The sequence below is a fragment of the Phyllobates terribilis genome, unplaced genomic scaffold, assembly GCF_046119375.1.
Source record: "Phyllobates terribilis strain yellow unplaced genomic scaffold, ASM4611937v1 Scaffold_1__5_contigs__length_1240528914, whole genome shotgun sequence".
Classification (NCBI taxonomy): Eukaryota; Metazoa; Chordata; class Amphibia; order Anura; family Dendrobatidae; genus Phyllobates; species Phyllobates terribilis.
This window is the reverse complement of record NW_027362761.1, coordinates 1,208,472,479-1,208,492,623: the sequence shown is the minus strand read 5'-3', so window position 1 is coordinate 1,208,492,623 and position 20,145 is coordinate 1,208,472,479. Positions and strand designations below refer to the sequence as shown.

Below are 20,145 nucleotides of genomic sequence, written 5' to 3'. Positions count from 1 at the left end.
TGTCCTGCCAGCGATCAGCTATGATCTGTGGATTAACCTGGCTGTTCAGTTTCCCTACAGTGACACCACAGGAGAAATGAAGAATTACACAGTGTCCATTCATATCAGTGTTAGGTCTTGGACAGGTCCTCCAGAGTGAGAGACGCTCTTTATAATCACCCTCTGGCCAAGAGATGAGAACCCTGACCAGAAAACCTTCCTTCTATTAACCCTCAATTCCTTAATAGGGTAAATGACAAATCCTTTAAGGAAAGAATCACATTGACACGACTCACATTGACCCAATGTAAAGACAGGTAGACCGGTAAACCTGGATAGGCGAGTTGTCTACAAAAGATGGGCAGTCGGCCTCTACCACAGCATATTGTAAGCCAAATGGTTGACAATTTGGGATTTTTTTTAGACACTAGTAGAATTACATTCTAATTAGATGTCATCTCGGTATGTGTCCACAGGCGTACCACCCACACATAAGGCCCACACACACATTAGACTACAGTTGGCCGGACCCACCGATATTGGCAGGATCGGCGCAGTCTAATGTGTATAGGGGGCCTCCGACAGTCACCCAACAGATGATGCCAGGGAGACAGAGATCCCGTCCTGTGAATTTCAACAGCTGAAACTTTTGCTCCCCGAGGAGCCGGTCAGCAGCTCTATCATAGAGAATCAGGAGCCTCGGCCGAGCGTCCCCATGTGTGGGGGATTTGGGAACGATCATTCGGCAGACAGCCATCTACTGTGCATGAGAGCCGCATGAGGATTGTGCAAGAAGAAAACCATCAACCATTGTCTGACCGCACAAAACCAATAGAGCGGTGCCACCGGGGCTCCACCAGCGACCTCAGCGCAGCTCTAGAGTAAAGTGTCATTTCATTAAAGCATTAGCCTTTTAACTGTGGACACATTTCACCCTCACCAGCTCCGCTAATTATTGACAGTTGGTGAAGAGGAGATTTCACTTTTTTCCTCCTGTTAAACTGCATCTAATTAGTAATTACTGGTTCACTGTCATCTTCCTGAAATAATCCCGCTGCACATCGGCTCATTAACCTTTTGCGGTTTTTGATTTGGCCCTGCCAGTAATACAAGGGTTGGAACAGATCTGGAAATAACAGCGCAGATCTACAGCTTGGTGCGAAGGATGGATTACAGATGGCAGGTGACCGGAAGTGTGGACCATAGACATGGGAAACCACGAACAGGTAACGCCATTGTCTCTACATAAGGACTAAGCAGTTGCTATCCTTCTTTCCTAGGAATTTGCAGATAGAGAAGAGTCACGATGCCCCCCTTACACATTAGATGGCTTCTTGGGTTGTAGGTTTACGGAAGCTTTCAGAATTACCGTAAATTCTGAGAAACCAACTCCTGGATAGACCCATCCAAGGACGTCTAAGAAGGCATTATGATTGATGGACCAACTGGAAGGAGCAAAATCGATCTTCCCATTTTCTATCTTTCCCGTGCAAACTAATATTTATTGTCCGCCATGTACGAGTATCAAGAAGTATTCACATATGTCTGGATCTCATGTGAGATTTCTGGATCAGAAGACATCTTCTGTAGATAAGTTCTCCTCCAAAAGTAAGAAAACTGATAGTCCCACCTAACCCGTAAGTCAATGTCCCGCCCAGCTGTAGGCAGCTGTTTCGGGGTTCTTGATCCTGGTTAGTACCGAGTAGGGCACTGGTAGGTTGTGTGAGATGCTTTTGAAACAAGCACCTGGCAGCTGACAGTGAACAATGACTTTGAGACAGTGCTCTATATAGGTGGATGTCTGCTTTGGCTGATACTCCCCTAGACATGTTTCAAGACTTTTCACTGGTTTGGACACTGATTTCTTCCTTTTGGATGTAATTTGCATACATGGACCTTTGCTGTTAAGGGTCCCTACTAGAGATAAACGAATCTTGTTTGAGACAAATTCACTCGATTCGGCCCTAATAAAGTTAGTCCACAAGAAAGAGCCTCAATTGCCGTGGAAAGATGTTCATTATGTTCTGGGGTCTCCCCAAGACACCAAAGCTTAATAAATGTAGGGGAGGGAAGGGGTTAATAAAAATTACATTATACTTGACTGCCCTAGATTCTCCCCTGACTCCTTAAAGCCCTCTCAACTGTCAATGACGAGCATCACCACAACATGACCACGTGGGCTTCACCTGCAGAAGAATAGAAGACCTTTGAGGAGGACCCGGAAGCGTCAGCGGAGGAGGCGTAAGGAATCAGGAGAGGGCCCGGGACAGTTGAATGTAATACATTTTCATTATAATGGCTTCCAGACCCTCAAAAGAATCTAGGAAAATAGCAGCTGGCTGGCGAAATTAATATTATTGGGAAAATCGTAAAGAATTCCATTTGTTAGGGCTCGATTCCTCATATCTCTACTCCCTACATTTGCTGGATCTCCACATAGGGAACGAGTGAATTCCAAGGCCGTGCTTCTATTCAAAGACTTCTCATAGAAAAAGCCCCTGCAAGGGGAAGACGCCCTTCCTCACCTTTCATCTTACTCGCCCTAGGGTCATCCTTCACTTCTCTCCAACAAGAAGATGAGAAGATAATGGGTTGAGGCGAGAAAAGACCAAGGTTGGGATGTTGGCATGACCTGGCGAAAGGAATAAGCCCGGTCTCGTCAAGGTGAACTGCCATTCAGAAAGGCAAAATGTTGAGAAATCATGTGATCATTGAAAATTAAAATTACATGAGAGGCGGGAGATTAATAATAAAAAAAAATAAATAAATAAAATAAAACAGAGGGAAGAACACTTGTTTTGTTCTTGGATGTCGATTCACTTCTCCTCGGTGCAGCAGTCTCATTAATTCTCAAATGTTGTTATTAATCATTTCGCTAATCATAAAATCAGTGATGGCCATATGACCTCAGACTGTGGTAATAGAGCCAACACAGACTGATCGTAATGAGGGAAGAGTACATTTGTACGACATACATAGAAAAAGAAAATACAAAAAAAAAAAAAAAAAAAAAAAAAGCTCTAATTGCATCTGGGCACTTGGCATTCCCGGCACATTTGAGGGAGCTCAGGGCTCTTGGCCACAGAATTCTTGGCGGGCTCGACGAGACAAAGTGAATTCACATGATGTTGTTGGGTAGCTGACACCAACGTTAAAGGGAAAAAGACAGCTCTAAGGGAAGAGTAGCGGGGCGAGAGAGAAAAGTGCCAACGTCTGGCCGGCCCACGGGGCAAGAGCAGGTGTCACCGGAGACCTTCACGGAACGGTATGACGCCGCTAACAAAGTAACCATTCAATTAATTAAGCTGCGACCTTCCTCAACTGGCGGAAAACAAAATCAAAATGGATTAGTAATTAATTTTTACGTAATTGAAAAACTGAAAAAAACCTCCAGATATAAAGACGCAGCATGGCAGGACACAACCGACCAAGTCACTGACGGGGCCAGCCCTCTACGAGGCCGCCGTGATATCTGTCTCCATTAACAGACGACCAGGCAATGGTTAAACATGTCCCCGTTCTTACTGAATACGTCTCCAAACAGGTTGGAATTTCAATTGAAAGCTGTTTAAAGGCCAAATCCATTTGTAAATGATTTAGAATAATTAAAATAAATGTGTTTTCCATTGCTAATTGCTGAAGTGATTGGAGAGAAGCGAGGACGATAGCTGATCACGTAGGGTACAGGCTCGCCGGGTAGTTTAGATAGGTCATACGGCAGAGATTCCGGTCTATCAGGTTTGAAGAAAAATTGCCCCATAAAATAAGAATACCCCAAAACTTAGGGGAACATGTGACAAAGTGATGTTATTCCCATAGATGATGTTCTAGAAGCTTTCATGGGACCAACAAGGGTAAAATCTCTTTCTGCTCTTGGATTTTCGGGGATTGACCGTAGAACTGGGTTGTTACGGGGTGACTTGGTGACGAGCCCTTATTGCAGAAGACCCAGGAGCAAACTGTGGATTTAGTAGGGTCTTCAATGGTTTTTTTTAGTAGTTTTCTGCTGTGATGATCATAGGCTCTATAGGATATCAACATTCCCCGTAGCATCACGCTGGACTATCAGGCTGAGGAATCGGGAATCTCTGAATCGATTCTACACAAATTCCTGTGACGAGAGCAGGCCAGTTCAGCGGGACCAGAGAACAGACAAACAGCACGATGGATGAGTTTCCAGTGCATCCGTCAGTGAGCTCGTATTGACGGCTTTATCCCTTGACACTCTTATATTTAATTTTCTTCGAATGATGATTAATGAGCATATCACTTAAACTTTTACTTGGTCATAATCAGCTATTGAAAACTCTATATAGATTTTTTGTATTGCTCATTTGCTTCCTACATGCAAAATAAAGTAACTTTATAAATAGTCCTCATTGGTACAAATATGTCCAATCTCCTGGTCCTGGTTTTGAGGTTTCTCTCTCCCTTCTCTTAGTGTTAGAGATAGAAGCAAAGATTTCCATAGGCTAGAGAGGGGAGACAGTATCTCAAAAAAGTTATAGAATACATGCTATAGAAAAGACGGAAAGCACATATAGAGGAAATTAGTGCAGGATAGAAGCTGTGCTGATACGCTCCCCAACTCCAAGAAGGAAAAGCGTTGTAATTATGAAAATCACAGGATGGATAGATGAGTTACTGATGTCTAGTTCATCACCAGAATGCTGAAAAGCCATACTGTTGTGATGGATGCAGGATGCAATTTAGTATTGTCTGCTGAAATAGGCACGATCTTTCCTGAAATAGATGTTGTCTGGATGGAGCAGATGTTGTTCTAACACCGCTATATAATGCCCCCATATACCAGAGCCGAAAGACCTTTGAGTTCATAACAAGATGGATGGTCCCTCTCCTCGATAACAAGCTGGATGGTCCCTCTCCTCCCAAGTCCAAATGACACGGCATCCGTAGTTTCCATAAAGATTTTCACATTTTTATTCACCCGACCACAGAACAGAACCTCCGTCCATTATAAATGAGCTTTGGCCCAGAAAATACAGCAGCGTTTCTGCATTGTTGTAAATCTAATGCTGGCTCCTCTGCATGGTTCCCCTTCCCCCTCGATGCAGGGATGCTGATATACTCACCGCCGCAGTCACACGGCCACCTCTCCGTCTCCGGAGCATCTCTGTTTCCTGGCCATTGATTTCCGTTTAAGCATCTAGTACGCGTGCGCACTCCCCTGATCTTAAAGGGGCAGCAAGCACACATTGTAAATGCCTCCAGCCAATAGCTGGGAGGCATCCAAGTATAAAAGGCACCCTTCCCATTGGGGAGGTGCCTAAGCAACCCATATAGTTCCAGTGTAGTAGTGTGTGTGTGTGTGTGTTCAACTGTATGTTGCCAGGTCCCTCATCTCGTGCAGCTGAGTGTTAACCCGAACCCTTGGTCCTTGTATGACCAAGGCCTGATTCTGCACCCCTGGTTCTTGTATGACCAAGACCTGATCCTGAACCCCTGGTCCTTGTGTGGCCAGGGCCTGATCCTGAACCTCTGGTCCTTGTGTGGCCAGGGCCTGAACTTGAACCTCTTGTCCTTGTGTGGCCAAGGTCTAAACCTGAACTCCTGGTCCTTGTGTGGCCAGGGTCTAAACCTGAACTGCTGGTCCTTATGTGGCCAGGACCTGATTCTGAACCACTGGTCCTTGTGTGACCAGGGCCTGATTCTGAACCTGAACCCTTGGTCCTTGTGTGGCCAGGGTCTGAACCTGAACCCTTGGTCCTTGTGTGGCCAGGGTCTGAAACTGAACTCCTGGTCCTTGTGTGGCCAGGGCCTGATCATGAACCCCTGGACCTTGTGTGGCCAGGGCCCGATCCTGAACTCCTGGTCCTTGTGTGGCCAGGGCCCGATCCTGAACCCTTGGTCATTGTGTGGCCAGGGCCCGATCCTGAACCCGTGCTCCTTGTGTGGCCAGGGCCTGATCCTGAACCCCTGCTCCTTGTGTGGCCAGGGCCTGATCCTGAACCCCTGCTTCTTGTGTGGCCAGGGCCCAATCCTGAACCCCTGGACCTTGTGTGGTCAGGGCCCGATCCTGAACCCCTAGTCCTTGTGTGGCCAGGGCCTGATCCTGAACTCTTGGTCCTTGTGTGGCCAGGGCCTGATCCTAAACACCTGGTCCTTGTGTGGCCAGGGCCCGATCCTGAACCCTTGGTCCTTGTGTGGCCAGAGCCTGATCCTGAACCGCTGGACCTTGTCTGGCCAGGACCCGATCCTGAACTCTTGGTCCTTGTGTGGCCAGGGCCTGATCCTAAACCCCTGGTCCTTGTGTGGCCAGGGCCCGATCATGAACCCTTGGTCCTTGTGTGGCCAGGGCCTGATCCTGAACCCCTGCTCCTTGTGTGGCCAGGGCCTGATTCTGAATCTCTGGTTCTTGAGGGGCCAGGGTCTGAGCCTGAACCCTTGGTCCTTGTGTGGCCAGGGTCTGAACCTAAACCCCTGGTCCTTGTGTGGCCAAGGTCTAAACCTGAACTCCTGGTCCTTGTGTGGCCAGGGTCTAAACCTGAACTGCTGGTCCTTATGTGGCCAGGACCTGATTCTGAACCCTTGGTCCTTGTGTGGCCAGGGTCTGAACCTGAACCCTTGGTCCTTGTGTGGCCAGGGTCTGAAACTGAACTCCTGGTCCTTGTGTGGCCAGGGCCTGATCATGAACCCCTGGACCTTGTGTTGCCAGGGCCCGATCCTGAACCCCTGGTCCTTGTGTGGCCAGGGCCCGATCCTGAATTCCTGGTCCTTGTATGGCCAGGGCCTGATCCTGAACCCCTGCTCCTTGTGTGGCAAGGGCTCGATAATGAACCCCTGCTCCTTGTGTGGCCAGGGCCCGATCCTGAATCCCTGGACCTTGTGTGGCCAGGGTCTGAACCTGAACTCCTGGTCCTTGTGCGGTCAAGGTCCGAACCTGAACCCCTGGTCCTTTAGTGGCCAGGGCCTGAACCTGAACCCCTGCTCCTTGTGTGGCCAGGGCCTGATTCTGAATCTCTGGTTCTTGAGGGGCCAGGGTCTGAACCTGAACCCTTGGTCCTTGTGTGGCCAGGGTCTGAACCTGAACCCCTGGTCCTTGTGTGGCCAAGGTCTAAACCTGAACTCCTTGTCCTTGTGTGGCCAGGGTCTAAACCTGAACTGCTGGTCCTTATGTGGCCAGGACCTGATTCTGAACCCCTGGTCCTTGTGTGGCCAGGGCCTGATTCTGAACCTGAACCCTTGGTCCTTGTGTGGCCAGGGTCTGAACCTGAACCCTTGGTCCTTGTGTGGCCAGGGTCTGAAACTGAACTCCTGGTCCTTGTGTGGCCAGGGCCTGATCATGAACCCCTGCTCCTTGTGTGGCCAGGGCCTGATTCTGAATCTCTGGTTCTTGAGGGGCCAGGGTCTGAACCTGAACCCTTGGTCCTTGTGTGGCCAGGGTCTGAACCTGAACCCCTGGTCCTTGTGTGGCCAAGGTCTAAACCTGAACTCCTGGTCCTTGTGTGGCCAGGGTCTAAACCTGAACTGCTGGTCCTTATGTGGCCAGGACCTGATTCTGAACCCCTGGTCCTTGTGTGGCCAGGGCCTGATTCTGAACCTGAACCCTTGGTCCTTGTGTGGCCAGGGTCTGAACCTGAACCCTTGGTCCTTGTGTGGCCAGGGTCTGAAACTGAACTCCTGGTCCTTGTGTGGCCAGGGCCTGATCATGAACCCCTGGACCTTGTGTGGCCAGGGCCCGATCCTGAACCCCTGGTCCTTGTGTGGCCAGGGCCCGATCCTGAATTCCTGGTCCTTGTATGGCCAGGGCCTGATCCTGAACCCCTGCTCCTTGTGTGGCCAGGGCTCGATAATGAATCCCTGCTCCTTGTGTGGCCAGTGCCCGATCCTGAATCCCTGGACCTTGTGTGGCCAGGGTCTGAACCTGAACTCCTGGTCCTTGTGCGGTCAAGGTCCGAACCTGAACCTCTGGTCCTTTTGTGGCCAGGGCCTGAACCTGAACCCCTGGTCCTTTTGTGGCCAGGGCCTGAACTTGAACCCCTGGTTCTTTTATGGCCAGGGCCTGAACCTGAACCCCTGGTTCTTTGGTGGCCACGGCCTGATCCTGAACCAACCGTGAGAACTGATGGTACCTGAACCCTGAAACCGTTCTGTCAGTACTTTAACCTACACCTATTTCAGTGTTGGTTAGCATTCCTGTGTGAATTCTGGTAGAGCCAGTTCCAGTATCTGAATCCAGCCCTATCTGTGACTCAGTATCCATTCTGTCAGAACACCCTGAATTGAGTAGTCTGAACAGAGTCTGAATCCTGCCTGTCAGTGACTTCGAGTCCTTATCCATATCGGTGAACCTCGGCCACAGTATCGGGGACTGCCTGGGAGTGGTACCTGGAGGCTAACTGCACCATCAGGAGCTCCAGTGAAAATCAAGTAGCCGCTTAGCCATGCCTCTCCTAGGTAAAACCAGCCCTGTGAGATAGTGTGTCCACAAACCACGTGTGCCACTTGCGGGCGTGACAATTGTGATGATATATGGCTTCTTCTTCGCATGATGGAGCTTTCACTTGCGTTTGTGGATTGCATGGTGAACTGTGTCCAGAGAGAATCATTTCTGGAAGTAGTACAGAGCCCATGCAGTGATTTGTATGACCGGATCATGCCTGTTTTAATGCATGGCAACCTGAGGGCCACAGATCTGGAGCATCCAATATTGACCGTTGGTCTTGTCCCTTGAGTACATGGATCTTGTCAGAAACCTCTGATGATATTATGTCCTGTAGATGGAGGATATTCAAAGTCTTTACAATTTTACAATGAGGAACATTTTTCTGAAATTGTTCCACAATTTTTAGACACAGTTGTTCACAGATCGGTGACCTCTGACCATCTTTGCTTCTGAGAGACTCTGCCTCTCTAACATGCTGCTTTTATACACAGTCATGTGACTTAGTTGAAAATTGATCCTCCGGCTGTTTTTCATTAGCAATGCTTAACCTGTCCTAAATTTTTTGAGAAGAGTTGCTGCCGATTTTGAAATGAGTTCATTTTCTCAAATGAAATGAAAAATGTCCATTGTTCAAGTTTTGATCTGTTTTCTATGTTCTGAATAAAACATGGCTATAAAAGATTTCCAAACCATTCCATTCTTGTTTTCTTTACATTTTAAACAACGTTGCAACTTTTTTGGAATTGGGGTTGTACAGGAGACACACACACACACCTCACATTCAGCCTATGTTAATGGAAGAGATATACACACCTCACATCCAGCCTACAGTTGGGCTCAAAAGTTTACATACCCCGGCAGAATTTTTCCTTTCTTGGCCTTGTTTCAGAGAATATGAATGATAACCAAAAACCTTTTTCTCCACTCATGGTTATTGGTTGGGTGAAGCCATTTCTTGTCAAACTACTGTGTTTTCTCTTTTTAAATGTTAATGACAACAAAAATCATCCAAATGACCCTGATCAAAAGTTCACATACCCTGGTGATTTTGGCCTGATAACATGCACAGAATTTGACACAAATGAGTTTGAATGGCTACTAAAGGTAACATCCTCACCTGTGACCTATTTGCTTGTAATCAGCGTGTGTACATAAAAGCTGAGTGAGTTTCTGGGATCCAGACAGACTCTTGCATCTTTCATCCAGCCACTGACGTTTCTGGATTGTGAGTCATGGGGAAAGCAAAAGAATTGTCAACAGATCTACGGGAAAAGGTAGTAGAACTGTATAACACAGGAAAGGGATACAAAAAAATATCCAAGGAATTGATAATGCCAATCAGCAGCGTTCAAACTGAGATTAACAAATGGAAAATCAGGGGCTCTGTAAAAACCAAACCACGGTCAGGTAGACCAACAAAAATTTCAGCCCCAACTGCCAGGAAATTGTTCGGGATGCAAAGAAAAACCCACAAATAACATCAGCTGGAATTCAGGACTCTCTGAAAACTAGTGGTGTGGCTGTTTCAAGATGCACAATAAGGAGGCACTTGAAGAAAAATGGGCTGCATGTCCAAGTCACCAGAAGAAAGCCATTACTGCCCAAAATGACACAAAGTATCTCGCCTACAATACGCCAAACAGCAGAGACAAGCCTCAAAACTCCTGGAACAAGGTAATTTGGAGTGACAAGACCAAAATTGAACTTTTTGGCCACAACCATAAAACTTACATTTGGAGAGAGGTCAACAAGGCCTATGATGAAAGGAACACCATTCCTACAGTAAAGCACGGAGGTGGATCGCTGATGTTTTGGGGATGTGGAAGCTAAAAAGGCACAGAAAACTTGGTATATGTAGAAGGAAAGATGAATGCAGCACGTTATCAGCAAATACTGGAGGCAAATTTGCACTCATCAGCCCGGAAGCAGCACATGGGACGTACTTGGAAGTTCCAACATGACAACGATCCAAAACACAAGGCCAAGTAGACCTGTCATTGGCTACAGCAGAACAAAGTGAAGGTTCTGGAGTGGCCATCTCAGTCTCCTAACCTCAATATCATTGAGCCACTCTGGGGAGATCTCAAGAGCGCAGCTCATGCTAGACAGCCCAGGAATTTACAGGAACTGGAGGCTTTTTGCCAAGAAGAATGGGCAGCTTTACCATCTGAGAAAATAAAGAACCTCATTCACAACTATCACAAAAGACTTCAAGCTGTCATTGATGTTAACTGTTGATCAGGGTCATTTGGATGTTTTTGGTTGTCATTAAGATTTAAAAAGAGAAAACAGAATAGTTTGACAATAAATGGCTTCACCCAACCGATAACAAAAAATCTTTTTCTCCACTCATGGTTATCATTCATTTTCTCTAAAACAAGGCCAAGAAAGGAAAAATTCTGCCGGGGTATGTAAACATTTGAGCATAACTGTATATTACAGGGGAGAGACACAGAACTCACATCCAGCCTATATTACTGGAAGAAACACACAGACCTCACATCCAGCCTACATTCCTGGGATGGACATGCAGATATCAAATCAAGCCTATATTACTGGGAAAAACACACAGCTCACATCCAGCCTATATTACTGGCTAGATTCACAGACCTCATTTTCAGCTTATATTACATTATGCAGCCTTCTTCAATTATCAGTGCTGTTTTGGACCTGTGTCTGATTTCACTTGCAATGCCAAAGAAAGGCTTACATAAGGTGCAAGTAAAGATGAAACTGCATATGATTTGAGCAAACAAATACTCCACAGAATAAGAGATAGTAATACTGCAAATATATCATGGGAAATAGAGGAAAGTATTATAGTAGCTACATTCTTGTACATAGGGGGCAGTATTATAGTGGTTATATTCTTGTACATAGGAGCAGTATTATAGTAGTTATATTCTTGTACATAGGGACAGTATTATAGTAGTTATATTCTTGTACATAGGGGCAGTATTATAGTAGTTATATTCTTGTACATAGGGGCAGTATTATAGTAGTTATATTCTTGTACAAAGGAGCAGTATTATAGTAGTTATATTCTTGTACATAGGGGGCAGTATTATGGTAGTTATATTCTTGTACATAGGAGCAGTATTATAGTAGTTATATTCTTGTACATAAGAGCAGTATTATAGTAGTTATATTCTTGTACATAGGGAGCAGTATTATAGTAGTTATATTCTTGTACATAGGGGGCAGTATTATAGTAGTTATATTCTTGTACATAGGAGCAGTATTATAGTAGTTATATTCTTGTACATAGGAGCAGTATTATGGTAGTTATATTATTGTACATAGGAGCATTATTATAGTAGTTATATTCTTGTACATAGGGGCAGTATTATAGTAGTTATATTCTTGTACATAGGAGCAGTATTATAGTAGTTATATTCTTGTACATAGGAGCAGTATTATAGTAGTTATATTCTTGTACATAGGAGCAGTATTATAGTAGTTATATTCTTGTACATAGGGAGCAGTATTATAGTAGTTATATTCTTGTATATTGGGGCAGTATTATAGTAGTTATATTCTTGTACATAGCGGCAGTATTATAGTAGTTATATTCTTGTACATAGCGGCAGTATTATAGTAGTTATATTCTTGTATATTGGGGCAGTATTATAGTAGTTATATTCTTGTACATAGCGGCAGCATTATAGTAGTTATATTCTTGTACATAGGGGCAGTATTATAGTAGTTATATTCTTGTACATAGGGGGCAGTATTATAGTAGTTATATTCTTGTACATAGGGGCAGTATTATAGTAGTTATATTCTTGTACATAGCGGCAGTATTATAGTAGTTATATTCTTGTATATTGGGGCAGTATTATAGTAGTTATATTCTTCTACATAGCGGCAGCATTATAGTAGTTATATTCTTGTACATAGGGGCAGTATTATAGTAGTTATATTCTTGTACATAGGGGGCAATATTATAGTAGTTATATTCTTGTATATTGGGGCAGTATTATAGTAGTTATATTCTTGTACATAGCGGCAGTATTATAGTAGTTATATTCTTGTACATAGCGGCAGTATTATAGTAGTTATATTCTTGTATATTGGGGCAGTATTATAGTAGTTATATTCTTGTACATAGCGGCAGCATTATAGTAGTTATATTCTTGTACATAGGGGCAGTATTATAGTAGTTATATTCTTGTACATAGGGGGCAATATTATAGTAGTTATATTCTTGTACATAGGGGCAGTATTATAGTAGTTATATTCTTGTACATAGTAGCAGTATTATAGTAGTCATATTCTTGTACATAGGGGGCAGTATTATAGTAGTTATATTCTTGTACATAGGAGCAGTATTATAGTAGTTATATTCTTGTACATAAGAGCAGTATTATAGTAGTTATATTCTTGTACATAGGAGCAGTATTATAGTAGTTATATTCTTGTACATAGGGAGCAGTATTATAGTAGTTATATTCTTGTATATTGGGGCAGTATTATAGTAGTTATATTCTTGCACATAGCGGCAGTATTATAGTAGTTATATTCTTGTACATAGGGGCAGTATTATAGTAGTTATATTCTTGTACATAGGGGGCAATATTATAGTAGTTATATTCTTGTACATAGGAGCAGTATTATAGTAGTTATATTCTTGTACATAGGGAGCAGTATTATAGAAGTTATATTCTTGTACATAGTAGCAGTATTATAGTAGTTATATTCTTGTACATAGGGGGCAGTATTATAGTAGTTATATTCTTGTACATAGGAGCAGTATTATAGTAGTTATATTCTTGTACATAGGGAGCAGTATTATAGAAGTTATATTCTTGTACATAGTAGCAGTATTATAGTAGTTATATTCTTGTACATAGGGGCAGTATTATAGTAGTTATATTCTTGTACATAGGAGCAGTATTATAGTAGTTATATTCTTGTACATAGGGGCAGTATTATAGTAGTTATATTCTTGTACATAGGGGCAGTATTATAGTAGTTATATTCTTGTACATAGGGGGCAATATTATAGTAGTTATATTCTTGTACATAGGAGCAGCATTATAGTAGTTATATTCTTGTACATAGGGAGCAGTATTATAGAAGTTATATTCTTGTACATAGTAGCAGTATTATAGTAGTTATATTCTTGTACATAGGGGGCAGTATTATAGTAGTTATATTCTTGTACATAGTAGCAGTATTATAGTAGTCATATTCTTGTACATAGGGGCAGTATTATAGTAGTTATATTCTTGTACATAGGGGCAGTATTATAGTAGTTATATTCTTGTACATAGGGAGCAGTATTATAGTAGTTATATTCTTGTACATAGGGGCAGTATTATAGTAGTTATATTCTTGTACATAGGGGCAGTAATATAGTAGTTATATTCTTGTACATAGGGGCAGTATTATAGTAGTTGTATTCTTGTACATAGGAACAGTATTATAGTAGGTATATTCTTGTACATAGGAGCAGTATTATAGTAGTTATATTCTTGTACATAGGGGGCAGTATTATAGTAGTTATATTCTTGTACATAGGGGGCAGTATTATAGTAGTTATATTCTTGTACATAGGAGCAGTATTATAGTAGTTATATTCTTGTACATAGGAGCAGTATTATAGTAGTTATATTCTTGTACATAGGAGCAGTATTATAGTAGTTATATTCTTGTACATAGGAGCAGTATTATAGTAGTTATATTCTTGTACATAGGGGCAGTATTATAGTAGTTATATTCTTGTACATAGGGGGCAGTATTATAGTAGTTATATTCTTGTACATAGGAGCAGTATTATAGTAGTTATATTCTTGTACATAGGGGGCAGTATTATAGTAGTTATATTCTTGTACATAGGGGCAGTATTATAGTAGTTATATTCTTGTACATAGGAGCAGTATTATAGTAGATATATTCTTGTACATAGGGGGCAGTATTATAGTAGTTATATTCTTGTACATAGGGGGCAGTATTATAGTAGTTATATTCTTGTACATAGGGGGCTATTATAGTAGATATATTCTTGTACATAGGGGGCAGTATTATAGTAGTTATATTCTTGTACATAGGGGGCAGTATTATAGTAGTTATATTCTTGTACATAGGGGGCAGTATTATAGTAGTTATATTCTTGTACATAGGGGGCAGTATTATAGTAGTTATATTCTTGTACATAGGGGGCAGTATTATAGTAGTTATATTCTTGTACATAGGGGGCAGTATTATAGTAGGTATATTCTTGTACGTAGGGGCAGTATTATAGTAGTTATATTCTTGTACATAGGGGGCAGTATTATAGTAGGTATATTCTTGTACATAGGGGCAGTATTATAGTAGTTATATTCTTGTACATAGGGGCAGTATTATAGTAGTTATATTCTTGTACATAGGGGGCAGTATTATAGTAGGTATATTCTTGTACGTAGGGGCAGTATTATAGTAGTTATATTCTTGTACATAGGGGGCAGTATTATAGTAGGTATATTCTTGTACATAGGGGGCAGTATTATAGTAGTTATATTCTTGTACATAGGGGCAGTGTTATAGTAGTTATATTCTTGTACATAGGGGGCAGTATTATAGTAGTTATATTCTTGTACATAGGGAGCAGTATTATAGTAGGTATATTCTTGTACGTAGGGGCAGTATTATAGTAGTTATATTCTTGTACATAGGAGCAGTATTATAGTAGTTATATTCTTGTACGTAGGGGCAGTATTATAGTAGTTATATTCTTGTACATAGGGGGCAGTATTATAGTAGGTATATTCTTGTACATAGGGGCACTATTATGGTTTAGGTTGGCACTCACCTCAGACATCTGGGGGAAGAGACTGATGGCTAAAGGGAGAGCCAGTCCAAAGGCAGCAAGGCACACAAGGCTATGCACGGGAAGGATCAGTCTTGGGTATGTTCGCAGCAGTGATGTCCTGCAATACACAGAGTTGAACAAAAGAGTCAACAAAGACAACGCGCCCCTTCCAACATGGAATCACCCCAACATCTCAGGGATGAGCGGAAGCTACAGAGACGTGTAATTCCCTACAATAGGAGAATAAGAAGGTTGTCTAATAATAAAGCTGAAAGCCAATGGCATGCATACAACAGGGCACTATAACTGCAGACCCCATACTGCTATACTGATTAACGCTACCGTCACTATGTTCCTTCAGGTAAAAAAGGAATATGCAGCAAAGACCAGGACTCCTGGTAGAAGTATCGGTGGTAGGTCCGCAACATTCAGAGTTATGATGTTGTCTAATAGGAGTCAGATATTTTCCCATATTCCTGAATATTTGTTTCCGTCAAACTGAAATTCACAGGCTCGGACATTTTTTCTATGGGAGAGGATATGAGAAGACTTGCAGCAGAAAAAAAGGATTGACCATGTTGAAATCCAACATTTATATATGTATAGATATAGAGAGTGGGTGATTATAGGGAATAGAAAATCAGTAGCGATTTGCAACATCCTGGTTAGAAATCCAAAAATGTCTCACGGTTCATCTTTTTGAGTTTTTTTTTTCTTTTGAGAATGTAGATTAAAAAAAAAAAAGTAAAATAATAATGAGTGAAAGTAAAAAAAAAATAATTTTAATGCAGTGAAATACATAGAAAAAAGTGACACCGAGGAACTTTAGGAAATAGCCTGAAGAAGAAGAGCATGAAGAAGAAGAGCACGAAGAAGAAGAGCACGAAGAAGAGCACGAAGAAGAAGAGCACGAAGAAGAAGAGCACGAAGAAGAAGAGCACGAAGAAGAAGAGCACGAAGAAGAAGAGCACAAGGAAGAAGAGCACGAAGAAGAAGAGCACGAAGAAGAAGAGCACAAGGAAGAAGAGCACAAGGAAGAAGAGCACGAAGAAGAGCATGAAGAAGAAGAGCACGAAGAAGAAGAGCACGAAGAAGAAGAGCACGAAGAAGAAGAGCACGAAGAAGAAGAGCACGAAGAAGAGCACGAAGAAGAAGAGCACGAAGAAGAAGAGCACGAAGAAGAAGAGCACGAAGAAGAAGAGCACGAAGAAGAAGAGCACGAAGAAGAAGAGCACGAAGAAGAAGAGCACGAAGAAGAAGAGCACGAAGAAGAAGAGCACGAAGAAGAAGAGCACGAAGAAGAAGAGCACGGTCTGTGCGAGTGCGCCCGTGGTCTTCGGCTTTTTTGATTCTGTATCAATTAGTTAAATTTAATCTATTAATTTCCCCAAAAAATATTGCTACAAAATATGAAATCTGTTTTTTGGTATTTATTCACTTTGTTTTCGGCAGAGTGTGTAATCGGGAGGGACTAGAAAAATCAGTAACAAATTTGTTATAGAAATCCAAAAATGTCTCCCAGTCTGTGTCTTTTTGTCACTTCTTTTATTTTGTAAAAAATATCAAATGAATGTAAAAAAAAAAAAAGAAAAAAAAACTTTAGTGCAGTAAAATGCATAGAAAAAGTTACGCTTTACTTTGGAAAACTTCTTGAAACTTAAGCATAGTTCGAGTGCGCTCATGGCTTTTGGTTTCGCCTTTTCTGTCTGAAAGTTAAATATAATTAATTTCTCTAAAAAAAAATATTAATACATAATTTGAAAAATTTGGGGCAAATTTGAGAGGTGAGATATTTTCTTCCCAGGCTGGGATGATCTGATGGAGCAGGGTTAGCAGTTACAGGTGCCGCTCGGCGTAGTGGTGGGACAGGCGAGGACTAATCCTTACCACAGTCCCTCGCTCTCGAAATTAAGTCATATTAAGTCCCCTTCTTAACACCAAATCTTGGCAGGTACCCATGAAGTTTTCAAAGCCTTGGGGCTCTTTGTAAAGATGACTGAACCCAAGAGATAATTTCTGTCTGTCTTCTGCGGCCATCAATAGACCGATGGGTTCCCCTAATTAACAGTTGCCGCTCATTAGGTGGAGGGGATAAGTTTTGGTTGCAGGGTGTCGGCTTCCTATATGAATGTGCACAAAGAAAAATGGATGTGAGAGCGAGTCACTTAATGACTTCAGTGAGCGAACATTCAAATGAGGCCCTAAGGGCTCCGAGTCCCCCCGATGGAGCAGGAGGCTGAGCCAACCCCGGCTTTGTCTGATCAAACTTCCCCGTGATCCAGAGCCGGGGACGTGTTGGAACACCTACGCAGGAAGTAGCACGCGCAATCAGAGCGAGCGTGAAAGTGTGTCAGCGAGAGCGAGGTGACAGGTACAAGAGAGCGCACAGCTCGCTGACTCGGCTCGGGCCAGATTGCCAGCTTTAATGATGGTGGAAGGTTCATTTTAGTTTCACTCAGGTAGAAAACAAAAAAGTGCTTGTGGAGCAGCTGCCTGCGCCGTTCCTGTGCCAGGCGCCTCGCTCTGCCATTGTGCTCCGATCTGCGTATGTGGTGACAAGAAACCTAACAAATGGGACTGAAATAGACAAATCAGGATGTGGGCTTGTGTGTAGTGCCACCGCCACATCGTCATCGGGAGGAATAAGTAATGAGCGGCGGCGCTGCTGCACCGCCAGGACCAGACAATATGGCTCGGGTGGTGCCATGCTCAGAGCAGCGCTTTGATCCCATACAGGGGGGCACCCTCCATTGTCCAATATTCCTGTAATCTGCCAACAGCATCCTTGTGTCATTCAATGGTGATGTCACTAAAATACATGGTGAACGAGAATACACAGAGGATTGTGATGTCACCAGAGTGTACAGAGGATTGTGATGTCACCAGAATGTACAGCGGATTGTGATGTCACCAGAACGCACAGAGGATTGTGATGTCACTAGAATACACAGAGGATTGTGATGTCACTAGAACGTACAGAGGATTGTGATGTCACAACATACAGAGAATTGTGATGTCACCAGAATGTACAGAGGATTGCGATGTCACCAGAATGCACAGAGGATTGTGATGTCACCAGAACGCACAGAGGATTGTGATGTCACCAGAATGCACAGAGGATTGTGATGTCACCAGAATGTACAGAGGATTGTGATGTCACCAGAACGCACAGAGGATTGTGAGGTCACCAGAATGCACAGAGGATTGTGATGTCACCAGAATGTACAGAGGATTGTGATGTCAACAGAATGCACAGAGGATTGTGATGTCACCAGAATGTACAGAGGATTGCGATGTCACCAGAACGCACAGAGGATTGTGAGGTCACCAGAATGTACAGAGGATTGTGATATCACCAGAACGTACAGAGGATTGTGATGTCACCAGACGCACAGAGGATTATGATGTCACCAGAATGCATAGAGGATTGTGATGTCACCAGAACGCACAGAGGATTGTGATGTCACCAGAACGCAGAGAGGATTGTGATGTCACCAGAATGCACAGAGGATTGTGATGTCACCAGAACGCACAGAGGATTGTGAGGTCACCAGAACGCAGAGAGGATTGTGATGTCACCAGAATGCACAGAGGATTATGATGTCACTAGAATGCATAGAGGATTGTGATGTCACCAGAACGCACAGAGGATTGCGATGTCACCAGAACGCACAGAGGATTATGATGTCACCAGAATGCATAGAGGATTGTGATGTCACCAGAACGCACAGAGGATTGCGATGTCACCAGAACGCACAGAGGATTGTGATGTCACCAGAACGCAGAGAGGATTGTGATGTCACCAGAATGCACAGAGGATTGTGATGTCACCAGAACGCACAGAGGATTGTGATGTCACCAGAACGCAGAGAGGATTGTGATGTCACCAGAATGCACAGAGGATTATGATGTCACCAGAATGCATAGAGGATTGTGATGTCACCAGAACGCACAGAGGATTGCGATGTCACCAGAACGCACAGAGGATTGTGATGTCACCAGAACGCAGAGAGGATTGTGATGTCACCAGAATGTACAGAGGATTGCGATGTCACCAGAACGCACAGAGGATTGTGAGGTCACCAGAATGTACAGAGGATTGTGATATCACCAGAACGTACAGAGGATTGTGATGTCACCAGACGCACAGAGGATTATGATGTCACCAGAATGCGTAGAGGATTGTGATGTCACCAGAACGCACAGAGGATTGTGATGTCACCAGAAAACACAGAGGATTGTGATGTCACCAGAACGCACAGAGAATTGTGATGTCACCAGAATGCACAGAGGATTGTGATGTCACCAGAATGTACAGAGGATTGTGATGTCACCAGAACGCACAGAGGATTGTGATGTCACCAGAATGCATAGAGGATTGTGATGTCACCAGAACGCACAGAGGATTGTGATGTCACCAGAACGCACAGAGGATTGTGATGTCACCAGAACGCACAGAGAATTGTGATGTCACCAGAACGCACAGAGGATTGTGATGTCACCAGAATGCACAGAGGATTGTGATGTCACTAGAATACACAGAGGATTGTGATGTCACCAGAATGTACAGAGGATTGTGATGTCACCAGAACGCACAGAGGATTGTGAGGTCACCAGAATGTACAGAGGATTGTGATGTCACCAGAGTTCCCAGTGAATTAGAATCCAAAAATGCTGATGTCACCAGAATGCACAGAGGATTGTGATGTCACTAGAATACACAGAGGATTGTGATGTCACCAGAATGTACAGAGGATTGTGATGTCACCAGAACGCACAGAGGATTGTGAGGTCACCAGAATGTACAGAGGATTGTGATGTCACCAGAGTTCCCAGTGAATTAGAATCCAAAAATGCTGATGTCACTAGAATACACAGTGGCTTCAGAACAACTCTGTGACCATTCTTGACTGGCCCAGCCAGAGCCCTGACCTAAACCCAATTGAGCATCTCTGGAGAGACC

General features: G+C 43.3%; 1 protein-coding gene across 2 annotated transcripts in view; it reads right to left on the bottom strand.

Moving 5' to 3' along the window:
* SFXN5 (sideroflexin 5) overlaps positions 1 to 20,145 on the bottom strand; it is a 373,664-nt gene that overhangs the window by 122,942 nt on the left and 230,577 nt on the right. For both annotated transcript variants that reach the window (XM_073649478.1, XM_073649469.1), the window contains one exon: positions 15,183 to 15,300. In XM_073649478.1, coding sequence (XP_073505579.1) covers positions 15,183 to 15,300 — 118 coding nt within the window. The remainder of the gene's footprint in view (positions 1 to 15,182; positions 15,301 to 20,145) is intronic.